Source organism: Nasonia vitripennis, chromosome 4 (assembly GCF_009193385.2).
Source record: "Nasonia vitripennis strain AsymCx chromosome 4, Nvit_psr_1.1, whole genome shotgun sequence".
NCBI classification, from domain to species: domain Eukaryota; kingdom Metazoa; phylum Arthropoda; class Insecta; order Hymenoptera; family Pteromalidae; genus Nasonia; species Nasonia vitripennis.
The window spans coordinates 20,528,766-20,553,444 of NC_045760.1; the positions used below are offsets into that span (position 1 = coordinate 20,528,766).

Sequence of the window (24,679 nt, forward strand, 5' to 3'; positions counted from 1 at the left end):
CTTAGTTCGCCGATGACTAAACTTCTAAATATTTGCATTCATATCATTTTGCACAATTCACATGATGATAAAAAAATCATATTTCCATAAAGCAAATAAGTACACTAGTTATAATCACTTCGCTCACCAGCACGCAGTATGGCCCATCAGGAATATGGCCCGCACTATCCACTCAGCCACATAAACAAAAACGAATCAGCCAAACAGCTCCTACTCGGAGAACGACAAAAAGTAAATAAACGAGCCACACGCATCCAGCGAGTCGAATAAATAAATAGCCTCGACTCTCCCCGAGCTATCAATCGCGCGCGTGCGCGCGGACGAGCGACAAAAAGCCCAACGTCGTCGCGAAATTTATCGAGTGCGTGCGTAGCCGCGTGTGCGCAGAGCCTAAAAATAGAGCGGCGCGTTTCATTAAGTGCCAATACTCGGCGAAAGTAGCCCGAGACCAAAGAGAGAGGAAAGAGAGAGAGAGAGAGAGAGAGAGAGAGAGAGAGAGAGAGAGAGAGCGCTGCGAACAAAGGAAGGGGAGGCCGAGTCTAGTCCTTTGGAAAATACGGGACGAGAGTGAGGGGCCGATGACGTCTTTTGGTCGAGACGCGCCAGAGCTACCGCCGGAAATTATTCGGATATGTATACCGGACTTTCCTCGCGTTAGCAAGCGTCGTAATTAAGTGCTTGTTTTCATGTGGAAATACGACTTGGGAAGTGTATTGTGCCGCGTGGATGATGGATAGCTTTGTCGATCTCGTCTCAAAGTAGAATCAGACGAGTGTGATCGAACACTTGAAACCAGCAAATATTTTGTAATAAACAAACAAGCTGGTTCCAACTGGTATTATATAATATTGAAAGAAAAGAAAAATTGCAAAGTAATATAAGAACTGGGAGAAGAAGGACGCAGCGCGTGAAGGATAATGTGCGAATCCACGACCGACAGTATAACACAACTCGGGGGCCGGAAGTTGAGAATTTCAAATTGAGGGCACACACGTACCAGACTAACTTTTTTTGGTTCTTCAGGCCATCTAGAGTAGCGAAATGCCCGCGTGCATCGCCGATCGCTTGCCAAACTTTTTTGCGGGGCAGTTGAAATTTAACATGGGGAAAATTAACGAAAACCAGAAAATTGTCACTTTTTGTCTGGAGGCGCAATCCAAAAATGTGTTTTAATAGAATTGAAGTATATTTAAAAAAATAATTAATTTGACGGCTATTGGGTTAAAAATAGTTGCCTAGGTCAAAAGTTGTCTAGGCTTGAAAATGACAAAAAATCAAAAAATTTTCGAGTTTTTACGAAAAACAATGATTTTTCTTATTTTTAAAGTCCTTATAACTTTTGATCCCCCTTTTGATCCCAGCGGTCGATTTTGACTACCCGGGGCTCAAATTGTAGCTCTTTTTTTCGCTATCATTTTGAAAATGTATAAATATAATTCTACGGGAAAAATTTCCTTTTCTGGTTGGAGAAACAAAAAAAAATGGGGCACGCGCCCGCAACTTTTTTTCTTATTGTACATGTTTAGAACACGTTGCAAAACCACGTTCCAACAACGAAAAATTGCCTTGTGACACTGTTTTGCAGACCCTTCAAATTCGTCGAAAAATAGCTATTGTTCAAGGGCATGTACCTAATGCATAAGGGCACAAACGGAAAATATATTACGGTAGAGTGAGAGAACGGGAAAAGAGCTTCAATTTAAAAAAGAATGCGTTAAAAATGCTTGATTTGGTCAAAAGTTCCGCACAATTGAAAATGCGGAAAAATCATGAAAATTGCAGGATTTTTCGAAGTCAAGAAATTTATATCTTTTTTCATGATTTTCCGCATTTTCAATTGTGCGTAACTTTTGACCATGGATGATTAAAATTGACAGCACTCACATTAAAGCTCTCTTCAGATACCTCAATCCTAGCAGAACACATTTTTGGATTACGCTTTCAGAATGGGTGAAGTTGAATCGTGACTGGTTTTTGCTCATTTTCTCCAATGTTAAATTTCCATAAGAGAATTTCAACTGCCCGCAAAAAATTGAAAGGTTTAAGGAACCAAAAAAGTTGGCCTGGTAGGCATGCCTTCAATTTGAAATTTTCACCTTCCAGCAGCGAGTTGTGTACTGTCGGTCGTGGATTTGTACATATAAGGACACCCATTTTCATCTTCGACGAGTTTCCTCTTCCTCGCCGAAGGGCAGACCTCGATACGTCGTCGTCCGTCTCTCTCTCTCCCTCGCCCCCTCCTTAGCTTTTTTCGCCGATGTATTACGCGCGAATACAAAGGGCCGCGATGCGGGCACAAAAGGCCGGAATCATCCGAGATTTACCTAGAGAAAGAGGCGCCCACGAAAGCGAGGAGCGAGAATGAACGGCGCTGGCGAAAATTTTGCAGATCTCCCGCGTTGGTGCCGTTTGCTGCACTTATATCAATTTCGCGAGGTAGACAAACTCGCCTATCGACGCCGCTGACTAAAATATTTTTACTTCGCATTGCGTCGCCAACTCAATGCAGGCGAATATAACAGGTATATACTGATGTAGATGAGAATCAAACGAACTCTCGGTCTTTATTTCCGTTGTCGGGGGCTGACCTACATCCGCCGAGCATCTCTCCTCCTATAATTCGCTTAGGCGCACGCGTTCGTTCGCATGACACACAATATATTACACTGTAAACTCTCTGTATTACGATTTCGGCTCGACTTGACTCTTCCCATCTCCCGAAAAACATTAACCTCTAAAAGCATCATGCGATGAGCAAACACACACGAGAGGGCGTAGAAAAAAACACGGAGTATGCGAGAGGAGGATGAATTCGTGACAAGGCCAGACGGCTTTTCACCCGGCGCCACGTCGGGCGTTTGGATGAATGGCTTTGTTTATGAGGGATCATGCGCGGACGAAGCTCGAGTAATTAGGCCGGTTTTATAATCGAGGCGAGCAAATAGAAAGCAAGGACGAAGTGGTGCTCCGGCAAATTTCCGGCTGGAAAAATAGATGCTCATTTTGAATCTGTGGCACTCGCTTGATTCGCCTGCCAAGAGGTTCAACCCTCCCCATGCGCAGCAACAGTCGCACGGCCGAAATACGGACGACTCGAATGGCCATCCCCCCTACTACTCACGGCCACCGCTCTCTGATCAATATATACGTTGCGTCACTGGCCTCCGCCGCACTATATCCGCTCTCGCGCCCGATTCTTCTTTGCTCCGCTTTCCGATGCTTGCTTAGCTCGCCGCTTCCTTTCCTTATTGCAGCAGCAGCGAGATCCGATGCAGCTTCGCGTTTTCATCCCTTTAGCGAGGGGCCAAGCGCAATTTTTAGCCGGCCATTTCCGGACGATCGAAGGCATGTTACATCATTCTTGAATTATTGATCTTTCGCGGACGCGCCGGCAGTTTTGTTTCGTCGGCGGTTTGGGCGGCTTTCAAGGCTTTCGTGCCTGTGGTGAATATTCAGATTGGACTTGGGGAGGGGATCGACGGATTTGTTGACCTTGTTGGGGATATCATTTATTTTTTCTCGATAAACTCGACGAATTGATACGTATGCCATGTACGCGCGAGCAAAGCGACACGAAATTTTCACGGATCTCAGTGCAGCGTGCCGGCGCATGATCGAATTTTTTCACCCTCGCCAAGGCGACGATCAGCCTTCAATTTTTCCCTGAAAATCCTTCAGTCACAATCAATCCCTCGGCGTGGCTCACGCAAGCGAAGTCCCAGATAAAAATTTGAAAAAACTTCGTAGCAGACGTAAAGCGACACCGCGACGCCGTGGAAACGCAGCTTATCGCTCGTAAAAAATTGATCACCCGCTAGCTCGGAAGTCAGCGTCGTCGTCGTCGTCGTCGTCGTCGCTGCCGAATTACACGAAACGTCGAAAGACGCGACCGTTTAACGTTTTATCCAATCGTTTTTATCGAAGCTGGTATAACAAAGGCAGTTACGGGGCTCGTAAAAAAAAGTACGCACGCGTATACGGGCCGTCGAAAATGCGAGCGCAAACGGTTTTTTGAGCACAGGTAGTTGACTCGTGTCACGCCCGCGCCTCGGCGCGCTCACTGCAAATTTTATGGATGATTTTATAATTTTCTGAGTGGGGACGACGCGTGTGGGAAATACCGAGTAAGCGTGGGAAAGATGTCCCAGCTGGAAAAAGTGTATTTTTTCTGGAGATGCAGTTTTTTGTAGATATGGCGGGTTGGGTGGAATTCTGGTCCTTTGATATGATTTACTGCTTTTGCTTGATTATGGATGCATGCATGGAAATTTATGATGGAAAATTGATTTTCATAAAGCTTTGAAATTTTGTGACGCCAGCTCACACGAGTGCGAAATTGGAACAGCAAAGAAAAAATATTATGAAAGTTGTTAATTTTCCAATTTTAAAAATATCAAAGGTGAAAGCATTCGATTACTAATTGAATTACACGAAATGGTGGTAGCAAGGTTTGAGCAATTCAATTTTTTTCGGATACTCGACAATGCTGAGCCGACTACTAGAACGGATCTAATTTCAAAAATAAACGAGACTAATGGAAGCCAGATTCTCAGAAAACTGAGTGCAGTGGTTGATGTAGATCTTTCACGCAGAGAGATTATTATAAGTTTTTATCCGAGCTAGCTTTTTGCGGCTCTTCAAAACATACTGGAACATTGGGAGTTCGTGTGGTCCAACGAGTGGCTTAAACTATCAGGTAAAAAATTCACTTGCCTGTGGCGATACATTTGCAGTGACGATTTTAATATAGCTATCATTTGTGAAATCGTATTTGAAATTCTTAGCTCTGCTTGACAGCTAATTTTCGATTGTTGATAGCAACTGGTAAAATGCGAGCTTATTATACCCGAGCTTCGTCATGAAAATCTCAGTGACTCACGCGCGCGACTCGCCAAGCAAAAGTATGCAGCTCAAATTCTATACGCACATCTATGTCCGTGCGAACACAAAAAAATCCGACGCGCAACAATGCAATGACGTGCTTCCGCGTGCGGATATAATTATAAGCCGAAACTCGGCGAAGAAACATCTCGCCCCTTCCCCTGTCAGTCCCCACCCTTCCAACCCTCAGCACATCGTGCTTCTCTCTCGCACCCTCTTTCGGTTCTCGAACGCGTGGGAGTCGAACCCCGTGAATGGGATCCGGCGTCTTCTAGCGAGTGACGTCACCGCACTGCGGATCAGCAGCAGCAGCAGTAGCGGCGGCGGCGGCGGAACGGGAGACGCAAAAGGGACCGCGTTAGTGCTGAAAGCGCGTCGAGGGAGAAGGAGAGAGTGATGTGGCGGCTAGAAGCCTCTACAATGCGCGAATCATGAATGGCGATTTCGGGCGATCTCGCTTAGCGCGTGTGAGCTCGGATTTTCGAATGTTTGTGTCGATGACGCTCTTCACGAAGAGGAACAATGCTGCAGAGCTGATGCTTCGCACTCTCTGCGGGTGACGGATTTTCATTCAAAACCAAAATGCATGCGTTCGGCAAAATTATTTTAAACGAATTCCATCGAAACGAGAATCGTACACGCATGATGCTTCTCTTTCTTCTTGGCGCATATAAGGCTCAATCGGCGAGATAGCGCCCCTGTACAGCTTGATCGAGTATAAGTCCGTTAATTCGTGGTGCGCGCGCGCGCGCGCGTATCATCAACGAGCCGCTCACTCGCGATTATTATTGTTTCCCTTGGCCGTGCATGCACACGGCCGGTTAAATATAGTCGCGAGCGCGCGATATGTATCGCCGCCGAGCTTTTCCTCTCGCTTTCGCACAAGGTCGTGTAATAAACCGGCGTCGGCGGAGGCGCGTTCGTGTTTGCGCGCTGCGGCTAATTTTTATACACCTACTTGCGCCAACTTATTTTTACACTCGCGAGCTTGAATGGAGCTCGGCTTGTGCTGGTAGAGCTCCAGAATAAAGAGAGATCGGTCTGAGAGATTGAGGCGAGAGAGTGTGCGAATGCCGACGTGATGATGCTTTTTTTATAAGCGGGGATGATGAGAAATTTTCAATAAACATCCTCTCTTCGTCGTATGATGGAATAAATGATCAACAGACTCTGCGTCTGCTTCTTTGAACTTGCTCGAAATAATAGATTGCACAAAGTAGGTATGATATTTTTCGTCCAGACACCACGTTTGTGAGGTACTGCGAATTGTTGAAACGATTTACAAAAACATAGGTACGCTTTCTTTGCCCGAGCAAGTTGGTATTCACAAGTCTGCACGGAGATATTGGGTTGCGTCGTGCAATACTTACGGCAGTGTTTCGAAATCAAGTAGTACACGCAGAGTGTGGTCAGACGCCCGCGATATTCAATGAGCTATCAAAGCGCCACGAGAGAGAAACTCATTGAAGAAACACAAGGACCCGATCTAAACAAAATGTACTACTTTATTGAAGTGAACAATATATCGCAAATGTATCGATAAACAAAGGATTAGGATCGTCTAGTTTTAGCGTTGCACCAGCCTGCTTTCTGCTAGTAATCGTTTTTGTGTTCCGAGATATCGCTAGGTTCAATAGAAATAAATTCAAAAAAGACAGCTAGCGAACGATGTATTCTTATCTGCCGTCTTGCTACACAAAGCATCGGTGTACCGTCGCACAAGTATACTACTATACATTCGTAATCAAGATTCCCTTGCAGAGAAATACAAGCGGATACTCCTCTCTCGCGCGCGCACGTACACACACAGAATTGACCAGGGAAAATTTAAAAACGGCTTCCTTGCGATCCCTCTGAGAGAGAACAGCAGCAGCAGCCCGGCTGCTGCCCTATTTTCCACACATTGGCCTTGCATCACTCTCCTGCCCGTGCCCTCTTTTCCCTCCCCTCTCCCTCCCTCTCCGCTGCTCCCTTTCGACTCGTCCTTACAATCTCTTCGTTTCCAATAATAAAAGGAGATGTATACGTGCGCGCGCGCCGGGAAGGAGTCAACGTTTTGCAATAAAGTAGCTGTACATAGCGGCGCAGGTCCTATAGTGTACACCAGCGTTCGTAGAGGTAGCTGCATTTCATTTCTTGCTGGCGTCGTATGGCTCTTCCTTTTTATCGTTCCGGAATATAATGTTTCGAGATAATTTGAGGAGCATTGTGAAACGACGGATCCTATGGTAGTCTTTGTCACAGTATACAGACGGGACGAGCTTTGTGCTAAAACATTTCAGCGATTTCTATCGGACTTTCGAACGGAGTATACAGTCGTGCGAAATCTCGGCGGGCCTGTGCTGAAAATAGCCGGGTCATTAATCCTTTCTGGCGCGCAACTGATTTTTACACAAGAGTCTGACCCCGATGTACCGTATCGCCAGCGCTTGTTTTGTTCGGGCTTCGAGATTCGAAACGCCTGTCATCCTCTTAACAGGGGAAATGAAACTCAATAATTTCATCGCATCATCGACGCCATCTCTCACAGGAAGCATACAAACACCGAGACACCAATACAAGTAAAATACACTCGCAGCCGAGCTATTGATTTCTGTCTTCAGCATGATTTAATCGAGGTACATTCCCACTTTGACCGACAACGAACCGCGACTGCTGTCAAAGAAAAAGATTAAAAAATAGATAAGTATAAAATTCGAAAATTCTCTACTAAAATCGCAGAGGGTTCGAGTCTCGCGCGAGCAGCTCGGCCCGGGAATATGGAGCGCCAGTGATACAGCCGGCCAGCATGAGTAACACAAGTAGTAGTAGTAGTAGTAGTAGTAGTGTGGGTCGGTCGCTCACCTTGTTCGAGCGCAGGGAAACTTTTCCGCTGCAGCGCGCGCAGCAGCGCACGTTGCAGTAGTTGCAGATGTGGCCGACCCCGTCGGCGAACTTGGTCTTCAAGCAGATCTGACAAGTTTTGTCCAGGTCGACTTCGGCGCTCTTCAACCGCTCGGTCCGCGCCCGCGTTATCGTGTCCTCCAACACCTGCACCTCGTTCTGCTTGCGCCTGAAAATTTACAATATTATATGCACGTTTCGATTACTTTTCAACTGCTGCTCATTTTTCACGCACGTTATACGTTTCTGGGAATCAATCATATTATGTAAAGAATGATCGATATCGAGAACATTGCAGTGATTATATCAAAAAGAAGTTTCCAAAAATTAAACAGACTCAAAAAGCCGAATTCGTAAAAACTTGAATCGCAGCATACAATAGCGTACAGCTACGCGCAGGCGTCCTTATAGCGATGTCTAGTACATATGGGTATACGTAAGTACATAGGAGTAATCGAGTGAAAGTGAAGCGGCCTTGGCAGCTGCATCATCAGCCCGCGAAACCGATGCAGGCTACACTATACTGATGGCTTCTCTCGGCTTGCGCGCGCGCTATCGATTGGACATTAGCAGATCGTCGTGCCTATTTTAGTCGGAAGATTATTGCTCGTCAAAGGTCGCGGCTCGGTGTGTGTTTAATTAATCGCGACATCTCGAGTCGGCGCTAACGATTCCCAAGCGGCAGCTGCTGCTGTGAATTTTTTAGCCGAACGAGTTCGACTATACTATATAGGTACACCCTGCCTTTCTGTCGATGATTTCCAAAAGCACCTTTCTCGCTGGAATATCGTCGCGCAACAAGTCTATATATGCCTATTTGGGTACATTTCGCATACAGGTATCCACTACAGACACGAGGAAGCACAAGGCCGACCTACTGGTATGCCTGAGTATAAAGTACTTAGACGAGAAGAAAAAATTTTCCGAGATTTTCGCAAGGTCTAAAAATAGACGTGGGTTAGGTTAGGTTAGGTTAAGGCACCCGCCACGGCACACACAGACACATGGTAGATATAGCTATAGCGCGCGCATATATCACACAGAGAGACATTGAATCACAGGTGCATAGGTATATATGTATATCGTAGGCGTATACAGCCGCGCAACCCACCTCATGATCTCGTTCTGGTGCTCCTCCTCCTGCTTCTGGCGCATCATGACGCTCTCGATGTGCCGCCTCTCCTCGGGGGTGAGGTGCGAGAGGTCGGGCATCTCCTCCATCCTGCTCTCTCGACTTGTACTGCAGTCTCTCGTGATGATGCCAACTACTGCAGTAGCTGTCGTTGCTGCTGCTGCTGCTGCTGCTGCTGCTGCTGATGATGATGATGATGACGGCCCGGCGACGGGCTGCTCCGAGTCATCCGGCAGCCGGCGGAGGCCGCCTGGCCGACGGCCCTCGCCGCAGCCCACCTCCCCGGGAACCTGGGCCGCAGCTCATCGTGTCAGCCGCATCTCGTCCAGAGCACACCTGCAGCCCTGCTCTATATACGCTTTCCGGAACTTCTGCTGCTGCTGCTCTTCTAGTCTCTCTCTCTCTCTCTCTCTCTCTCTCTCTCTCGCTCCCTCGCGCGCGCGCGCGCGCGCGATCGATATCGGGCTCTTCGACCCCGAGCTCTCTCTCCCTCGCCTGTTCCTCGAACCGATGGCAGAAGAAACGATTAACCAATAAGCTCCGCTGCGAGGGCTTCGCCTAGATATATACGACGCACAACCGTAACGGGCACTCGCAAGACACGACGAGCGTACGCACACGCGGTGTACGTACGTACAGCGAGAGAGCACACTCGCGAGGTCAAGCGCACATATTGGTCCGTCCTCTCCTCTGCTATCTCCCTCTCTCAACTGGTGGCTCGGAGCCGAGCCAACGCCGCGCACTGAGTTACGGCGCACGTATCAAGGCGTTGGCCTACACTCCTCCTCTGCGACGACGTAGGTATTGTACACAGCCGTTCACAGCGCGACGAGAGGATCACAGGACGAGCTCACTCCTGTGGCGAGCGACGCCTGTCTGCGCGCGAGGCGGCGGGGACAGTCCGGACTCTTCGGCCGAGCGTGGGGAAAGTCGGGATGCCGTACAGCTGTGCTCCGTCAGCCGTCCGTCGCCAAGTGCCACTGCGGCCGAGAGGAACAATGCTGACACTTGTGTCCTGTGCGAGGCCTCGCCGGGGCCCTCCGCGAGGACGAGACGAGAGACACTTTGCTTTGCGCACCTGTCTGTCCTCGGCTCTCTGCTGCTCTCGCTCTTTAGTCTTTCTCTCTCTCTCTCTCTCTCTCTCTCTCTCTTGCTCTCGCGAGTCACTCTAACTGTACTGTCGCTGCTGCGCAAGGCCACGCGTGCGCACTCGCAGAGCCACCCCGCGCCACCGCCAGATTCGAATGTGTTCCGCGCAGCTGTAGAGAGCTTTCGCCGTTTTCCGAGTTTTCTCCGCGACGCTGTGGTGGACTCCGAGCCGCTGCTGCCGGATCGTCATCCCAGCGAGCTTCGGCGATTCAACAGCGGAGATGGGCTCTCGCGAAAATTCGGAACCGCGGCCGACAGGTGCGAAGGCTGCGTTAATAAGTAATACCGTATGCGGCGTAAGCGCGGGTCAATCGGCGCGTGAGCTCGGGCTTTACGTCACGCGCGGCTCGTCGCCGCTGCGCTGCGACGCTGGGACCGCCGGGTATTGATCGAGGCTCGTCGAGACTCGAGAGTCGTGCGCGCGGCTGACCGACGCGAGGGATTACTACTTGTTGTAGTCGCTGGAGAGAGGGCGCGAGAGGCTCGATATGCGGTGGCCGGAAAAGTTGACGCACGTGCCGATGCTGCTGCTCTTAATAAGTACTATCATTACTGATTTTCAGCGAGAATCCACTTGCGTTTGGGAGAATGATCAAATCAATTTTTTCATGGCTTAGTATTTATTAGTTTATGAATTATAATAAACAATATTAATGCATGTATAATGGTACAAAGTGCAAGTGTAAGATAAATCTCGAGAGAAAATTCATGGCGAATTTGTCTTTCACAGTTCTCTGATGATACCAGAGTGCGCAAATTATTGTGTAGCACATACCTATACATGCGGTGTCCCAAACTAATGACCTCGTTTCACAGCTCTCAGCATATCAAGGAACGCAGAATGAGTCGCTTGGGACAACCTCTGTATACCTATGTATACATATTATGTTTGATCGTCCGCTGGTACAAATAAAACTATGACATAAAGGGTAACTTAAGATCCATATTCTATAACAAAAAATATAGCTACGAAGACGATTTAGACGAGTACAAACGCGATTCACATACGCTGACGATACGAAAGAAAAATTTTCTCCAAAATCAGTGTGCTGTTATCACAGTGTAAAAGGATGCAGTTTAGTTTACAAATTCAACAATGATTTTTACAAAGTCTACATACATATCTTGCGCCCATCACTCAGTGATATATGTATATGTATTTTTATATATATATATATATATATATATATATATATATATATATATATATGCGTCGCTAATCGTATTATTTACATTTATGCAACAAACTATTCCACATGCTCTTTGCATCACGCGCTCACTGATACACGAGGGTTATTACGTAATACCACAAATTTGGCACTGGATTGTGGGTTTATATGGGCAATAAAAAAAGTTACAAAATTTAAAAAACTTCAAAGACTGTCAAAAATACTTAGTCTTATACATTGCTTTGTTTGATTAAAACGAATTAGGTATCTAAATTTAAAATATAATGTTCACTCTGCTGGTAAATTATCTATAACTGTTATGGCCTCTCAGGTTGATATTAAAAAATCTCACTAAATAACAAATACGTTATACATACAACTATTAACTACATATACCTACATATTTACATAAAAAATGTTTAGAAAATGTTCAATTATCGTACCGTTCATTTATACTAGGATATTTGATCGTACAATCTTAAATTTCAGCTGCAGTGTTCATATGAATTTAAAGCACTTTTGCTTGTCATGCGGTATTCTGGTTTTGAAGAGTATTGAATCAGCGCGATACTGCGTGTTCAACAGAGGCATATAACCAAATACTTGTGAGAAGAAGTTTATGCATCTGTGTCTTTCTTGGAAATGCGTATCGTCTTCCGATAATGAGACGGGACATCCGGGACACCTGAACGTCCATCTGGAAGTTACCTGAACAGATCAAATCATGTTGTGAATGATTAATTGGATGGCTATAATAAAAAATTCATTAAAATGAGCATCACGAGTAAATATGTACCTTCACGGGTGGTTTTCTCGTAATGTGAGCAACTAAGAAATTCATTGCTATGTCCTCGCAGTTCATGTACTCGTCCACTTTGTCCCTAATTGCTTGTGGTAGAAAATGCGTATACAAATATGTATAATGCTTGTGAATAAAAGCGGCTCCTGTCAATACCATCGACAATTCACACGAATAATTGGAATTATAATTCCAGGTATTGTGGTTATTTTGATCCCAAGCGTGAAAACGACCTGGAAAACCTACGACTCTATCTCTGTGCTCCCTCCATACTCTACAATGATTAGAAATAAATTATTGTTATGCTGTTCGAACTCATTTTATTATTTCATTTGATATAAAACTGGTGGGTAGTTTACCTGAATCCAAACATTATTTCATCGTGTCTCAAATGCGCGTCATCGTCGACCGATAAAACTGCTTCCGTTTCGATGGCATCGAATGGCATAAATCTATTGTTCAAGCTATTTCTTTTCGTTTTCACGACCTTGAAGTAATAATGATTATTAAACAAATGGTTTAAAAAAATGGGATATAACGATTGATCTCTGTGTCGACGATAAAAATATTTTTTACGTACGTGTATAGGAACACCGATATCGGGCCACCTAAGATCCTCCATGGGTGGCTTCGGACTATTCCAGACGACAATGACTTTGTTCAAATATGGCAATCCGTAGAGACGAGCTAGAGAATTAATCAATACTTGTTCTCTTTCGTAAGTTAGCATCACAACTGTAAATTGTTCTCGAGGGTGGTTCCCACCAAGCGACTCGCTGAATTCCTTTCCAGCACCACCAGCCCCTTTTCCGATAGGACGGAATCCTACTTCAGAGCCTGTAACAAATGCCAACTCAATATTATTTGTCGTTTTCTTACAAGTCGACGCCAGACCGACTAGAAAGAGACTTACCAATGAATTTGGCGTCACTTGGCAGAACCGTATCAAATGGCAGTTGTGGGTATAGATTGAACGGATCGATCCAATCATTCCACATTTCATATCCTTGCACTAACATGACCGTGTAATTTCTTCTATAAGATGGCGATGGGTACGGTGGTTCCAGTGGTCCAAGGCTTTCCTCGGCTTCCGATTCCGCAATCACAGCGTCTGATCTCAAAGGCTGAAAAAGCGTAAGATTTTTCAATAATATTCAAAGAGTTGAGTAATGCGACACGTGAGTATTTATAGATAAATATTTATCTTACCACAAATGATGAATTGAAAATACTTGTACTTGGCGTTTGTGGCGCTGGCAAAGGTGGTATTCCCAAACGATCTCTGAGCACACCGACAATCGTATCGACGACACTTTGTGCTGTACCGAAATATCTCTCCCAAATAATTCTTCCTTGCCTTCGCATAGCTAATAAATCATTGTCCGGAACGGCTCTCAATAAAAAGTGCATTTCGGTGACTCTTGCCTAAAACAGAAGAAGTAATGTTAGGAATTTGAAATTTTCAATATTGCTGATAGGAAAAAAAGACATACCTTGGGCAAAAAGATAGCGGCCCTACGCCAAACAATGACTTCTTTGTAGCTCAAAGCTACTCTATCGCCACCCAGAATGACAGGTATGGCACCAGATCTCAAAGCTTCGTACAGTCGTGCCTGCATCAAAGCAGTCGACAAAAAGCTAACGTTACTCGGAGCCAAAATGAGCGCGAAAGTAGACTCCTTTAGAATAGCTTTTCTCGACGAATCTGTACCGCAGAGAGACCAATCTAGTACCTCATTGACCTTCTTCTCCTCTGATGCTGGAATGCATTCAAATTGTATGAAAAATTTATCCAAAGTTCCTCCATTACTCATATCTTTCAGATGTTGAATAATAAAATTGTCTAAGTTGTTCTCATCAAGAGACACCCTTTCAATATCCAATTCTGCATCATCTACCACTTGATGAGGAGTGGATGACTTTAAAGCTCTCATTTCTCCTGCAAGAACAAAATGCCATTTTATTCTAAACTGTAATTTTTTAAACTGTCCTTGATTTATTCCTTACCTTGGAATGATAGTAAGAATTTCCTTCTGGCAGGTAACATGTGAGCACATTCTGGCCAGACGTCACCTCCTGGTGGTCCAAGTATTGGTGGTACAATTAAGTCAAAGCCCTCCCTGAAACGTTCTCTATAGAATGTTGACTGGACAATTATAGCTCTGCCAGTGTCCACTCCATCAAATAGACTTCCAGAATCAGCTGACAAATCTCTACGAGCTAAATTAAGCAGTATATGATTTCTACCATCACCACCCCAATATGGAAGCGATTGCAGTTTCTTAATATCTAATGGACTTCCAGAAGTTGCAGGTGTCTGCGACACAGATAATGCTTCACCTACAAGGACTATGTATATGCAGGCTTCTGCTGGATCAAATGTCAAATGTGCATTGTAACCTGAAGAAATGAAATGAGAATAAATACACCACGCAGGATAAATATTTTTGAAAATGTGCAAAACTTACCCAAAGTCTTCTTAATATAAGTTTTTAAAAATCCATCTATATCCCAGCCTATATTAACAATAGGGAATTCATCTGGATCATAGAGATATACCGGAAAGCCACTGGTCAAAGCACAGCGACTGTGATCAAAACAGTTAAACATTCTACATGATTTAGAATTTGGGTTCGGAGGAAGGACTTCAAGGATATTGCTGCTCAGGATTCTCTTTGGTGGTGCCAGTTCTGGTGTATTGCGTTCAACAGCTTCTCTCTGGGCTGCTTGAGCCTGCACTACACTGATTTTTAATCTATCCAGGTCCATCTGTTGATGCAGCAGCTCTTGTTTTAATTCGTCAATCTGTGAAGTCAGACTGCTAACATCCGAATGCAGTTTTCTCCGCTTGGCTTCTAGATCTCTGAGCTCATTACTAACAGACTGTTTTATACGTAGCATTTCTTCAATACGAGCCTTCAAGTCAGCTGCCCTCATGGATGTAAAATCGTGAAAACCTTCTAACCTGGTACGAGTTTGGTGAATGTCCATGTTTGACAGATCGGTTTCCACCTGATTAACGCCAAAATATATTAATACAGTATAGGTTGTACATATACAATCTTGAACAATATAATACAATCGAAAGGAAAAAATCTCACTTTTGATAGATAATAATGGGTGAACAACGGGATGATGCAGAGAAGCACCAGGACTAGAATGATAATTTTTGGCAGCTTGATCCGAGACAGCCAGGGAAGGACATCCCGGCCAGCAGGTCCCATGTGATGGTACGAGTGCAATCCAGCCTCGAGGCTGTTCCCGGTCATTTTGGAGTAACAACATTTACCGCCCGTTCTTTCACTTCCTTCTCTCGGAGTCCGTTTGAACAGCTCCACCACAACGTTACGATTCGCACACTAGGAGGCGATAATCATCTGATCATCACACAGCTCTTAAGCGTCGATCTATAGCTAAATAGCTTGAATGACTTGAGTCTTCTGTAAGAGACAAGATACTTGGAAGAATACAGCAGAACAGCAGACACTAGACTCTGACTGCTGACACCGGACACGCTGTATCTGGTAAGTACTGCACGCACACTGCAAGACGACGCGCTGAGCTTATGTATACGTACAAAGCGCGCCATCGCCATGCAACATACACACACACACACACACACATATATATATACACACACACATAGGTAGTACTATACCTGTACAGTTTCGGAGCTACTCATCTACATCTTATATATGCTCTCACAATTGGCTCATTGTTGCACTTGATACATTTATATAATGGTACATACGCGTCCTAATATGCAGATTGAATGAGTAAAAATAATATAAGTAGTTATAATATCTATTCATTATGCATATATATATATATATATATATATGTGCAATAATTCTATTTATAAGCTCCTTTTTCTCTTTTATTATTTTTAAAAATAATGATTTTCCATATTAAGTGACGTGTTATTTTTATTTGTAACTACGCAGTATCTCGTTCTCGAAAAAACTCGACTTCTTTAAAAAAAAGTGTTCAATCAGCTTCATCATCATCATCATAATCATCTCATGATCATCATGAATAAAAAAGTCGTCAGCTTGCAAAAAGCACTCACTCATGAATACGCGTACTAAGTAAGTATGTATTTATGTACATTCGCGAATCGTGGTACGGTACTTCAAAATTCAGGGCTCGTGCAGCCTATAAGCGCAAGCTGCGAGGAGAACCTTCAATGAGGAGCTGGAGATGCTAGCAGCTAGAGAGAGCGAGATGCGCGAGCGACTATGCGCCGCAGTAACTGCCGAAAGTCAAAAATCAACACAATAACACACACGTACAGTACACTTGGCAGTCTTCTGTCTTGGTACTGCGACTGCACAAGTTTACTACACACACTGTACTGTATGACGTGCAGTCGGATCCAACGTTCCACAGCAGTGTTTGTGCAGTACTCGCATACGCGGCGAAAGATCAGATCTTCAGATCGTTCCAATTATAAATTATAAGGATATATCTGGGATATAGAATATAGACTATACTAGAGAAGACAAGGAGGACGCTGCGCTGCGAGAGAGAACCGGTGTTGGTGGCGGAGGCGGCGATCATGTTCCCGTCATCTTCGTCGGCCTCGTCAGCCGACGATGCCGAGGTCCCGGCTACGGCTGAGCTTGAATCCTCGTCTGGTGCACGGCCTCGTAAACCCAGGACGCCATCGGACGAGTGGAAAGACAAGGCCAAGACGAAGCCATGGCGCAAAGGTTAGAAAACACAGCTTTGTCTCTATCTTTTTTTTATGTGCTTTATACTTATGCTTATTTTATTGCGGCTGTTAAGCATGTTATTGTTTCGAGGATTGTTTGGTGCGACTGCGAAATATATGCGGAGTGGTGTGGAGGTGATTTGATTTGGAATTATTATTATACTTGGTGTGCATTCTTTTTAATGATGTGAGTTTTCTTTGTTTTTTTTCTTGACACTATATGTTCTTACTGCGCTGGGATTACTTAGTTGATGAGCTTGTTTATTGGTTGTAACCAGGGAATTCAATTTATTTGAACAATTATTTTCAAAATATTCTGGTTTGTTTTCAATTAATGTTTTTTCTTTCACTTTTAATAACCTTACATTTTATTTTTATGTACAGGTAAAAGTTCAACGCGCAGAGAAGAGAGTCTATTTAGTTTAAAACAATTTTTAAAAAATGACAACCAGACGAATCATCAATTTGCTGGAGCACGACCAAAAGTTTACGAGTCCCAATCCAGAACTCCAGAACCCAGCGAGAATCATGACAAAGGAAAATATCCACGAAATCCCACCGAACTTCCAGATTTTGTACAGGACCATCTTGTTATCGAACAGTGTTTTCTTAGTGACAAAGCTTCATCAAACATGGCCAGTGTTGAAGTGGACAATCTGCCTGACTTTGCACTGAATAGTGTTGAACAGAGACACATTCGATATCTAAAGTCCCATTCTGCCCCATGCGACAGGTGGAAGAAAAATTCAGAGGGTTCAGGGGATCTTTCGTTTGATCTTACTGACCATTTAGATAAAGGTCCATCGAATTCTCCACATCCGAGCTCCTTGGATTTGCCAAAGCTGGACGTCATTGATGGTGAATTGGCGGATGTGCCAGAATCTTTAGGTATTACAAAATTTCTTTATGCCAATAAGCTGAAAATTACTTCTTAGAATTATCATTTTAAAAATTATGTTATAGGTTTTCCATTCGATTTGCAAATACCTAGAGGCACTGAATCTAATGTAAATGCAGATGTTGCTGCCAATCACCCTTTGCCTGAAGGAATACCTAACACAACAAAACTTTTACCTGATTTTTTAAGTGATGCACCTATTCGTACTAGAGGAACTCCTATATCTGACAGACCTGACTGTTCAAGCTCAAGTGATTCTATGAATCAATGGGTATTGCTTTTTATTTATCACAAATGCTCACAAAGGTAGGCATTTTTATATCATAAAACAAGACGATTCACTTTTGTTTTTGCAGTTGTCTATGGAAAATGAAAGACTACGAAATGAACTCCAAATTGCGAGAAGACAAGCAAGTGAACGTTCACTTAGGTGTGCATTATTTACTTATTCAATGTATATAATATTTATAATACAAAGTAATACAGCACTAAAATATGAAAAACCGATTAAATATAGGATAGAAACTTTGGAAGCAGAACTTTTATCGAGGGGACAATCAGATCACACGGAAAGCGCGAATCTCGAAAAGGCAATGGAACAAGTAGAGGACAATTTAAAACGTAGCACGGTACGTCCAATCACAATGTTTCTATTATAACTAAAAATAGAAAAGTAATAAAGCACTGATTGGTAAATATTTTATTTGTAGAAACGAGCAATCAATGCGGAAAGTACAGTAGCATCATTGAAGAAAGAAATAGATTCTTTATCTGTAAGCATACACATTAACATTTATGATAAGATCTATAAATATAATAGTGATTTTTAATTATTTATACGGTCGTAAATTCACAGATTGAAATCATGATGTTACAAACCGAGAATCGAGAGCTCAGAGCGGCGATGGGTGTAGATAGTAACGGATGTCGAAACACAAATCCTGATCGTAGGATACGAAGGTTGGCCGATGATTTGAGACTTGCGGCATCGACGGCGGAAGTATCATTGAGGTAATTGGAAGTTTGAGCAGATAAAATTCTTTCCAAAGAATATATATTCTTTGATAGTATAATCTTAATATTTCAGACAGTTGATGTCGGGTGTAAATAATTTGAGAGTACTTGCATCAGCTCTTGAGAATGTGGATAAGATAGAGGACCGTACCAAAGATTTTTTACCAGACTTTGATGAAGATAACGCAGCTGGGCCAGCGTTATAAAGAAGAACGACGTGGATACGAGATATTTTTTTATTTAGTTCCTTCAGACTTCTAGCTGTATCAAGTTCCTATGAAGCTTGAACTTTTCTCTTGTAAGGAAATGTGTATTTAATTATCCTTATCAGTGATTATTTTGGACTAATGTGATTCTGCTTGTGAATTTGTTAACGACCCATATAAAAAAAACCCGTGCATTATCGAAAACAAATCGTGCAGAATATCACAAAAGAAAACGATTGTTTTATATAATAAAATGTACAGTTGTCCAATCGCATATTTACATACGAAAATATAAAACTTTTTTTTTCATTTATTAAATTGTATAAATACCTTGATCTTACATTTATTTTAAATATTTTAAATAAATTATAGTTATACATGTAGACGACGTTATCACAGTTTGACAGACACAACAATGCAAAAATGTATACTAAATTATTCTAGCTTTAGATGCACACTTTTTTTTACAATTTTTAACTTTAATACTTTAAAACTAAATATTTGGTTTCTTGCGATTTTACTTTAATCTACGCCAAATCTTCAAAAATGTGAAGTAAATCTGTTTGTGTTTCCATGTGATTTGTTTGAGTTGCGAACCATGAATTCGAATCATTACAACCTGATATACATTTTAGAGCTTTGGTTTGAGTTTCTGTCGACACAGTTGATTCATCTAAATGACTCCAAGCAGTCTGAGTCTGAATATCTGATAATCCTAAGTCAGATGATAAAATCTCATCACATGTCTGTGTGCAAGTGTTGCTGTATATATGAAGTGGTTCCATTGCTTCTGTGAAATTTCCAGTGGTTTGAGTTTCATTATTAGAGCTTAGTGGATCGGACTCAAAAATTGATCTACAATACGCTTTTTCTGTCTGAGTTTCAATACTGCTAAATCTATCTGTAAAAGTTTCCTCTGTCAACATTGGATCTGATCTAGATATTCCATGATACGTAACACTTTGCATATTATAATCATCAATGTCACCAAATATAGTTTTTTCTGGACTAGTTTGTGTACCTGATGTACTTCTTTCTTCCCATAAATCTTGTAAAATTATATCATGTCTAAGTGCTAAGGGACTATTAGGAAGTAGATATTCAGAAGACAAAGTTTCGACTAAACTAATATCTTCTCTTATGATGGAATTTTTGTCTATGGAAATTTTCTTGCGTTTTCCAACTTGACGAACCCTGATAACTCGAGGAACTGTTTTAGCAGTTTGAGTCTCTGCAGATTTTTTAGACTGTCTTTCTTTAACAGTTTCACTTGTTTGTGTTTGCCTACAAACTTGATTTTTGAGAATTTTGTTCTTTGGGCTATTGGATTTTCTCTTGATCTTAATTTCTTCAGTTTGCACAGCTGCCTCACTAGTAGGTTTGGGTAAAATGTAGACAACAGGCTTTTGAGCATTTGTTATCTCAATACCTTCGTTTTTAATAAATGTTGTGCAAATTATAGCTGAACTGTTTTGTTTATACTTTTTCTTACTACTACCTCTGTAGAATAAATTAAAAATATTACTATATAAAAATTACTAGATTTTTTATAACATATTTTAAAATATAGCTTTTTACATACTTATTTGATCTGTATTTCTGATCTATTTTATGAGAATTTCTTTTGGCATGTGTGAGAAGAGCTTCATAACTGTTAAAAATTTTCAGGCATTCGCAAGTAAAGTTTGTACCACATATTCTAACATGAGCTTCTCTTGCAGCATTCGTTGAAAAGCTTTTAGTGCAGCGAGTACAGGTAAATTTCTTTTCAGCATGAACTTTTAAAAAATGCTGTAACAATAATTTATTGAGTATCTATATAATAATAGGTAATCAAACAATACAATTTTGCATTAGTAGCTATACTTACTTGTTTAAGATATTTGTACAGAGTAAAATGCTTCTTTTTATTAGGTGCATAAATGCAATCCTTTATGGGGCAGTGATAAAGAAAGTTTTTCTTGCAAGTTTTACCAAGGTTTTTTCGTTTGTGAACTTTAAAGTCATGCATACGAAACTGAGGTTCATTGCGGAATATCAATTTGCACTCTTCACATTTTACTTCATTCACAATTGTGCTCAACTCATCAATAGAAGGACACAAAAATTTAACAGGTTCGTCACTTCTATCATTAATTGTTGACATATTGCTAAAAGAAAACTAAATTTCTTAATCAATTTGGCAATTTTCATTATAAGAAAGCAATTCTTAAAAATTACCTGTACTTACAACAATCATTGGATTGCAGGCAGCACTTTGAATAGGAACAAGTGTTTTGAATAGCTACATTAAACACATATACAATACAGTGTTGTTATGTATCAGTTTAAATAACTTCACTCCTATTGCAAATCACCACGTCATTAATGCTCTTAATAGTCTTCTCAAGGTCGAAGTCGCTTCTCTATAATTAGTGGACAATCGTTCTAAGCACGTGCCGGACGCCGTCTAAAATTTATTTAAAAAAGCGATAAGTACTGGGTATTATAAATACAATTAATCGAGCTGACCACTTTTTGCCTTATACGCCAAACATGGAAAATACGTTTTAATGGATTGACGGATACATCATCACTATATTATCAGGTATACTAATGATGTTTATCTGAGGTTAGGACTGACTGATGGTTTGTTTATAATAAATAAAATCACATATTAGTATGTAAGGTGTGATTTTCACTTGTTTTTTTTTATAAACAATACCTATTACTTTAAAAAGTTTGTTTTAGCTCTCTTAATTGATTGTTAAAAATAGTCAGTATCTTTAAAATAACGTTACAGCCGATAAAAGAAATACTGAAATCACTATATATATATATATATATATAGTGATATATATATATATATATATGGTAGGGGATGGGGATATGTGAAAACTATACATTTAATGCAGGAAAATACATAAAATTCCCTAGAATGTTAATACGTTTCACTTTGCGATTTTTTTAAATTAGCAAAATTTTAGAACTTACACGTTCATGAATTTTAATTGAAAATATAAATATCGATTCATAAGATTTTAAAGTTTAAAATAATAGAAAATTTGACAAAATGCAGATAGAACAAAGCTATTCTGCAGACTAGGGAATTTCCCTGTCATCTTTTGGATAGTGTTAAATATAGGTATATAAACTTGTATTTTGCGCATAGTATCGTAAATCGTAATAGTGGATAGCATATACCAATATATATATATATATATATATATATATATATATATATATATATATATATATATATATGTCCACGTATGTGCACTCATAGACATAATCTTATGTCTATGTGTGCACTTCAAGATACTATTTAGGCTATACACGAACGGGCTATGGCTACATAGGCACATATACCACAATCGTTGATTAGGACTGTAGGTGTGTCAATACTCCTAGATCGCTTCCATTCGTAATGTTTATTCTGTGTCCAGCTGACGTGTGCATCAATCACTTCATCAGTTTTTCATATTGTATCATGAAAATTTCAATCTGAAACTGCACTTCATGCGTATTATGTTGTACTGTAATTTCTGATCGGGCGTCTGTGGCTCAATGTAATTACAACGTAATTATAGATATTATTACTTATTTTGACATCAAATTTCTTGTGTTTTGTTCAGTATAGAGAACTAGGGAAGAGACTTTATTTTATGATGTAGATAAGATATACTCTCAAAAATTCCTAATTTTAAGGTTAATCTGAAGTTGATGCTTCGTTTTTTAGTATTAAAATTTTATTTCTGCAAAGTGTAATGCAAAGTATAAATCGGTGATTATTTTATAATGTTTACACTTGAAAATAAATAATTGTACTCAAATTTTTCATTCATTATGTATGCATAATCATGCATGTAGTCATCAGTTTTTTACAAAACTGTATATTACATTACTTTTTTTACATATTTTCAAAGATTCATAATTCAGAGTGGATAATTTTATTTTTCAGTTGTAACTAGCAAAATGGCTGAGAGTAAGAACCAAGAGGATAAGGAAGAAGAAGTAGGTGGTAGTGGATACATTTCCACAAGCGCACAACGAACTGAATATTTTAGTAAATTAGAAAGTTGGCTCTTAGAGGCATATGCGTGGCACAGTTTTGTTGCCACTGTTCCATATCTTCTCGCATCTAGTCAAATAGTCCATGGTAAGTCTTTTGTTTTAAGTGGCTCAAAAATTGAGTATGCTTCAGTTGTACTAGCCATTTAATCTGTTATTTAGGTGCTACTCCAATTGGAACTTCTAGTATTGGTGCAGGTTTAGTAAATGCAAATATTAGTAGTAGTAATGAGCAAAGAAATGATGAAGAGCTACACCAAAGGAGAATTAATGTACCTACTATTAATCAATTTCAAGTACCTGGTGCTACTGGTAAAAGCATTATGAATATTGACTGGATTGATTCTGATTACTTATTTATTGGCGATTTATTATTTATAAAATAATGAAATTTCAGGTATCACTTATCGGATTCCACCACTCTGGAAAAGATTTGTAGCAGAATTTATAGATTCCATGTTGTTAGTTGTACTGAAGTTATCCATAACGTTTATTGCTGTGGATGTATTTGACTTTATGTAAGTTGAAATATTTAGCTAGTAAAAATGTTATTGTAGCATTGTATCTACAATTTTTTCAATTTCTGTAGAGACATCGAACGTTACTCTTTGGATATGATTCAGAGTAATCTAAGGATAGACTATAAAATGGCTTTAGAATTGACATCTGGACTGTTAATTCTGGAACTGATTCATAGAATATTCGTTTGTATATTTGAGGTGATAATTATATTTTTCATTAAAAAATTCGTTGCTTGACCTAATCTCGTTCTATTGATGAATTGATTATTGATTTTGTAGGCCAATTGGTTACAACATGGAAGAAACGGCCGTATAGGAGGAGCAACACCTGGAAAATCTTTGATGCGTCTAAAAGTTGTTCAATGCCGCAATGTCACACCAGTTGGTCGACCAGATGAGGAATTAGTCTTAGTTGTTCCTGGAACTGATCTTGGCTTGTTGCCAGCTCTGGGAAGATCAGTGCTCAAAAATCTGATCCTAGCTTTTCTTTTTCCCATTTGTTTTGCTCTATTTTTTTTTAGATTTAATCGAACTGGTTATGACTTAGTTTGTAATTCTATTGTTGTTGAGGATGCACATAGGAATGGAAATAATAATATGAATAACAACAATAACAATAACAATTTCAATAACAACAATATCAATAACGAAAGAATCCCCCAATAGTAAAAGTCATTTTGCCAAAGGTTTGGTGCTCAGTGTATATAAATCTGTAATATAAGAGATAATGTCTGTGAACGAATGAATATGGTGATCAACATTATGTTCATATAGAACTGTGAGACTAGATAAATTTATAAATACCTACTATTACTACTATTATAATTTTGCTCCATATCTAAGGATCACTTCTCTTTCAGTCTATCCACTACTGTACTTTTCGTAAGCTATTATATTCATAATTAGGGTATTTAGAATGTAAGGTAAACTCATTATCATGAGAAAGTGGAAATGTAGTCGGAGGAACAATTTTGTTTTTCACACATCAAAATGTTTTATGAAATCAAATTACAGTTATTTTTTCTATTAAAAGAAATAAATAAAAGTCTGTGTGTGCGTATATTTATTTCTGTTTTTCTTATAATACAAGTAAAGTAAACACAGACGCGCGCAGGTATACAAGAGAAAAGAAAAGGAAATTTCCGAAGGCCGCCCCCGCAGCCGCGCCGAGAGAAGACAATTATGGAATACTATAGTGAAATATCATACGCTCTCGTTTGAAATCTGACGTCACATCCCGGTCAAACGTGGCGCTCCCGAGTC

The 24,679-nt window shown here is 40.9% G+C and overlaps 5 protein-coding genes and 1 long non-coding RNA gene across 32 annotated transcripts in view; 3 read left to right on the forward strand and 3 right to left on the reverse strand.

Annotated features, from left to right (window-relative positions):
- Nucleotides 1-10,310, reverse strand: part of LOC100121009 (regulating synaptic membrane exocytosis protein 2) — a 74,078-nt gene extending 63,768 nt beyond the window's left edge. For all 14 annotated transcript variants that reach the window (XM_032599161.1, XM_031929145.2, XM_031929157.2 and 11 more), the window contains exons 1-2: nucleotides 8,876-10,310; nucleotides 7,726-7,933 (exon numbers count right to left, since the gene is read on the reverse strand). In XM_032599161.1, the coding sequence (XP_032455052.1) occupies nucleotides 7,726-7,933; nucleotides 8,876-8,985 (318 nt within the window). In that variant the 5' untranslated portion in view covers nucleotides 8,986-10,310. The remainder of the gene's footprint in view (nucleotides 1-7,725; nucleotides 7,934-8,875) is intronic.
- A 63-nt stretch (nucleotides 10,311-10,373) lies between these two features.
- Nucleotides 10,374-12,331, forward strand: LOC116417203. The gene is made up of 2 exons (XR_004227499.2): nucleotides 10,374-10,974; nucleotides 11,704-12,331. It is a non-coding gene; the product is annotated as an uncharacterized LOC116417203 (long non-coding RNA).
- On the reverse strand, nucleotides 10,647-15,518 carry LOC100121031 (exostosin-3). Of its 2 annotated transcripts, XR_004227498.2 has the most exons (11): nucleotides 15,115-15,518; nucleotides 14,482-15,025; nucleotides 14,021-14,413; nucleotides 13,507-13,952; nucleotides 13,223-13,438; nucleotides 12,927-13,137; nucleotides 12,594-12,850; nucleotides 12,373-12,500; nucleotides 12,011-12,287; nucleotides 11,658-11,922; nucleotides 10,647-11,565 (listed from the first exon to the last, which is right to left on the reverse strand). XR_004227498.2 is itself a non-coding variant. In XM_008212362.4 (10 exons), exons 1-10 carry the CDS (start codon nucleotides 15,280-15,282, stop codon nucleotides 11,713-11,715), a joined length of 2,850 nt encoding a protein of 949 aa, XP_008210584.1. In that variant the 5' UTR covers nucleotides 15,283-15,364; the 3' UTR covers nucleotides 10,647-11,712. The 2 variants fall into 2 exon arrangements, 1 of the variants encoding a protein (XP_008210584.1); XM_008212362.4 differs by having other exon boundaries at nucleotides 10,647-11,922; nucleotides 15,115-15,364.
- Nucleotides 15,424-19,158, forward strand: LOC100121057. Of its 5 annotated transcripts, none has more exons than XM_032599166.1 (9): nucleotides 15,424-15,537; nucleotides 16,383-16,725; nucleotides 17,112-17,615; nucleotides 17,691-17,896; nucleotides 17,982-18,055; nucleotides 18,143-18,254; nucleotides 18,336-18,398; nucleotides 18,482-18,636; nucleotides 18,713-19,158. In XM_032599166.1, the coding sequence occupies exons 2-9, from the start codon at nucleotides 16,572-16,574 to the stop codon at nucleotides 18,843-18,845; spliced, it is 1,401 nt and encodes a 466-aa protein (XP_032455057.1). In that variant the 5' UTR covers nucleotides 15,424-15,537; nucleotides 16,383-16,571; the 3' UTR covers nucleotides 18,846-19,158. The 5 variants fall into 5 exon arrangements, with proteins under 5 accessions (XP_032455057.1, XP_032455056.1, XP_001604640.1 ...); XM_032599165.1 differs by having other exon boundaries at nucleotides 15,425-15,537; nucleotides 16,157-16,725; XM_032599167.1 differs by lacking the exon at nucleotides 15,424-15,537 and adding an exon at nucleotides 16,802-16,862 and having other exon boundaries at nucleotides 16,315-16,725; nucleotides 16,976-17,615.
- Nucleotides 19,159-19,182: 24 nt separating this feature from the next.
- LOC100680470 (protein indeterminate-domain 16) lies at nucleotides 19,183-21,294 on the reverse strand. Of its 4 annotated transcripts, none has more exons than XM_008212372.4 (4): nucleotides 21,076-21,294; nucleotides 20,716-20,995; nucleotides 20,428-20,636; nucleotides 19,183-20,345 (listed from the first exon to the last, which is right to left on the reverse strand). In XM_008212372.4, the coding sequence occupies exons 2-4, from the start codon at nucleotides 20,989-20,991 to the stop codon at nucleotides 19,373-19,375; spliced, it is 1,458 nt and encodes a 485-aa protein (XP_008210594.1). In that variant the 5' UTR covers nucleotides 20,992-20,995; nucleotides 21,076-21,294; the 3' UTR covers nucleotides 19,183-19,372. The 4 variants fall into 4 exon arrangements, with proteins under 4 accessions (XP_008210594.1, XP_016844059.1, XP_008210595.1 ...); XM_016988570.2 differs by having other exon boundaries at nucleotides 20,716-21,006; nucleotides 21,076-21,212; XM_008212373.3 differs by having other exon boundaries at nucleotides 21,066-21,203.
- Nucleotides 21,214-24,464, forward strand: LOC100121104 (protein FAM8A1). 6 transcript variants are annotated; one of them, XM_008212367.4, is made up of 7 exons: nucleotides 21,979-22,007; nucleotides 22,143-22,217; nucleotides 22,786-22,983; nucleotides 23,058-23,207; nucleotides 23,293-23,413; nucleotides 23,485-23,614; nucleotides 23,696-24,464. In XM_008212367.4, exons 3-7 carry the CDS (start codon nucleotides 22,800-22,802, stop codon nucleotides 24,080-24,082), a joined length of 972 nt encoding a protein of 323 aa, XP_008210589.1. In that variant the 5' UTR covers nucleotides 21,979-22,007; nucleotides 22,143-22,217; nucleotides 22,786-22,799; the 3' UTR covers nucleotides 24,083-24,464. The 6 variants fall into 6 exon arrangements, with proteins under 6 accessions (XP_008210590.1, XP_008210589.1, XP_031785022.1 ...); XM_008212368.4 differs by lacking the exons at nucleotides 21,979-22,007; nucleotides 22,143-22,217 and adding an exon at nucleotides 21,214-21,432; XM_031929162.2 differs by lacking the exon at nucleotides 21,979-22,007 and having other exon boundaries at nucleotides 22,127-22,213.
- Nucleotides 24,465-24,679: the final 215 nt, after the last annotated feature.

Coding starts and splice junctions, on each gene's coding strand:
- LOC100121031 (XM_008212362.4), bottom strand. CDS start 15,282: ATGACCGGGAACAGCCTCGAGGCTGGATTGCACTCGTACCATCACATG. Junction 13,138..13,222: donor TTTTCAATTCATCATTTGTG/GTAAGATAAATA, acceptor ACGCTTTTTCAG/CCTTTGAGATCAGACGCTGT. Junction 12,851..12,926: donor AAGTGACGCCAAATTCATTG/GTAAGTCTCTTT, acceptor CATTTGTTACAG/GCTCTGAAGTAGGATTCCGT.
- LOC100121057 (XM_032599164.1), top strand. CDS start 16,609: ATGCCGAGGTCCCGGCTACGGCTGAGCTTGAATCCTCGTCTGGTGCAC. Junction 16,726..16,801: donor GACGAAGCCATGGCGCAAAG/GTTAGAAAACAC, acceptor GCGGCTGTTAAG/CATGTTATTGTTTCGAGGAT. Junction 18,056..18,142: donor GCAAGTGAACGTTCACTTAG/GTGTGCATTATT, acceptor GATTAAATATAG/GATAGAAACTTTGGAAGCAG.
- LOC100680470 (XM_016988570.2), bottom strand. Junction 20,637..20,715: donor TGTACAAATATCTTAAACAA/GTAAGTATAGCT, acceptor TTATTGTTACAG/CATTTTTTAAAAGTTCATGC. Junction 20,346..20,427: donor CAGAAATACAGATCAAATAA/GTATGTAAAAAG, acceptor TTTATTCTACAG/AGGTAGTAGTAAGAAAAAGT.
- LOC100121104 (XM_008212368.4), top strand. CDS start 22,800: ATGGCTGAGAGTAAGAACCAAGAGGATAAGGAAGAAGAAGTAGGTGGT. Junction 22,984..23,057: donor ATCTAGTCAAATAGTCCATG/GTAAGTCTTTTG, acceptor TCTGTTATTTAG/GTGCTACTCCAATTGGAACT. Junction 23,414..23,484: donor GTGGATGTATTTGACTTTAT/GTAAGTTGAAAT, acceptor CAATTTCTGTAG/AGACATCGAACGTTACTCTT.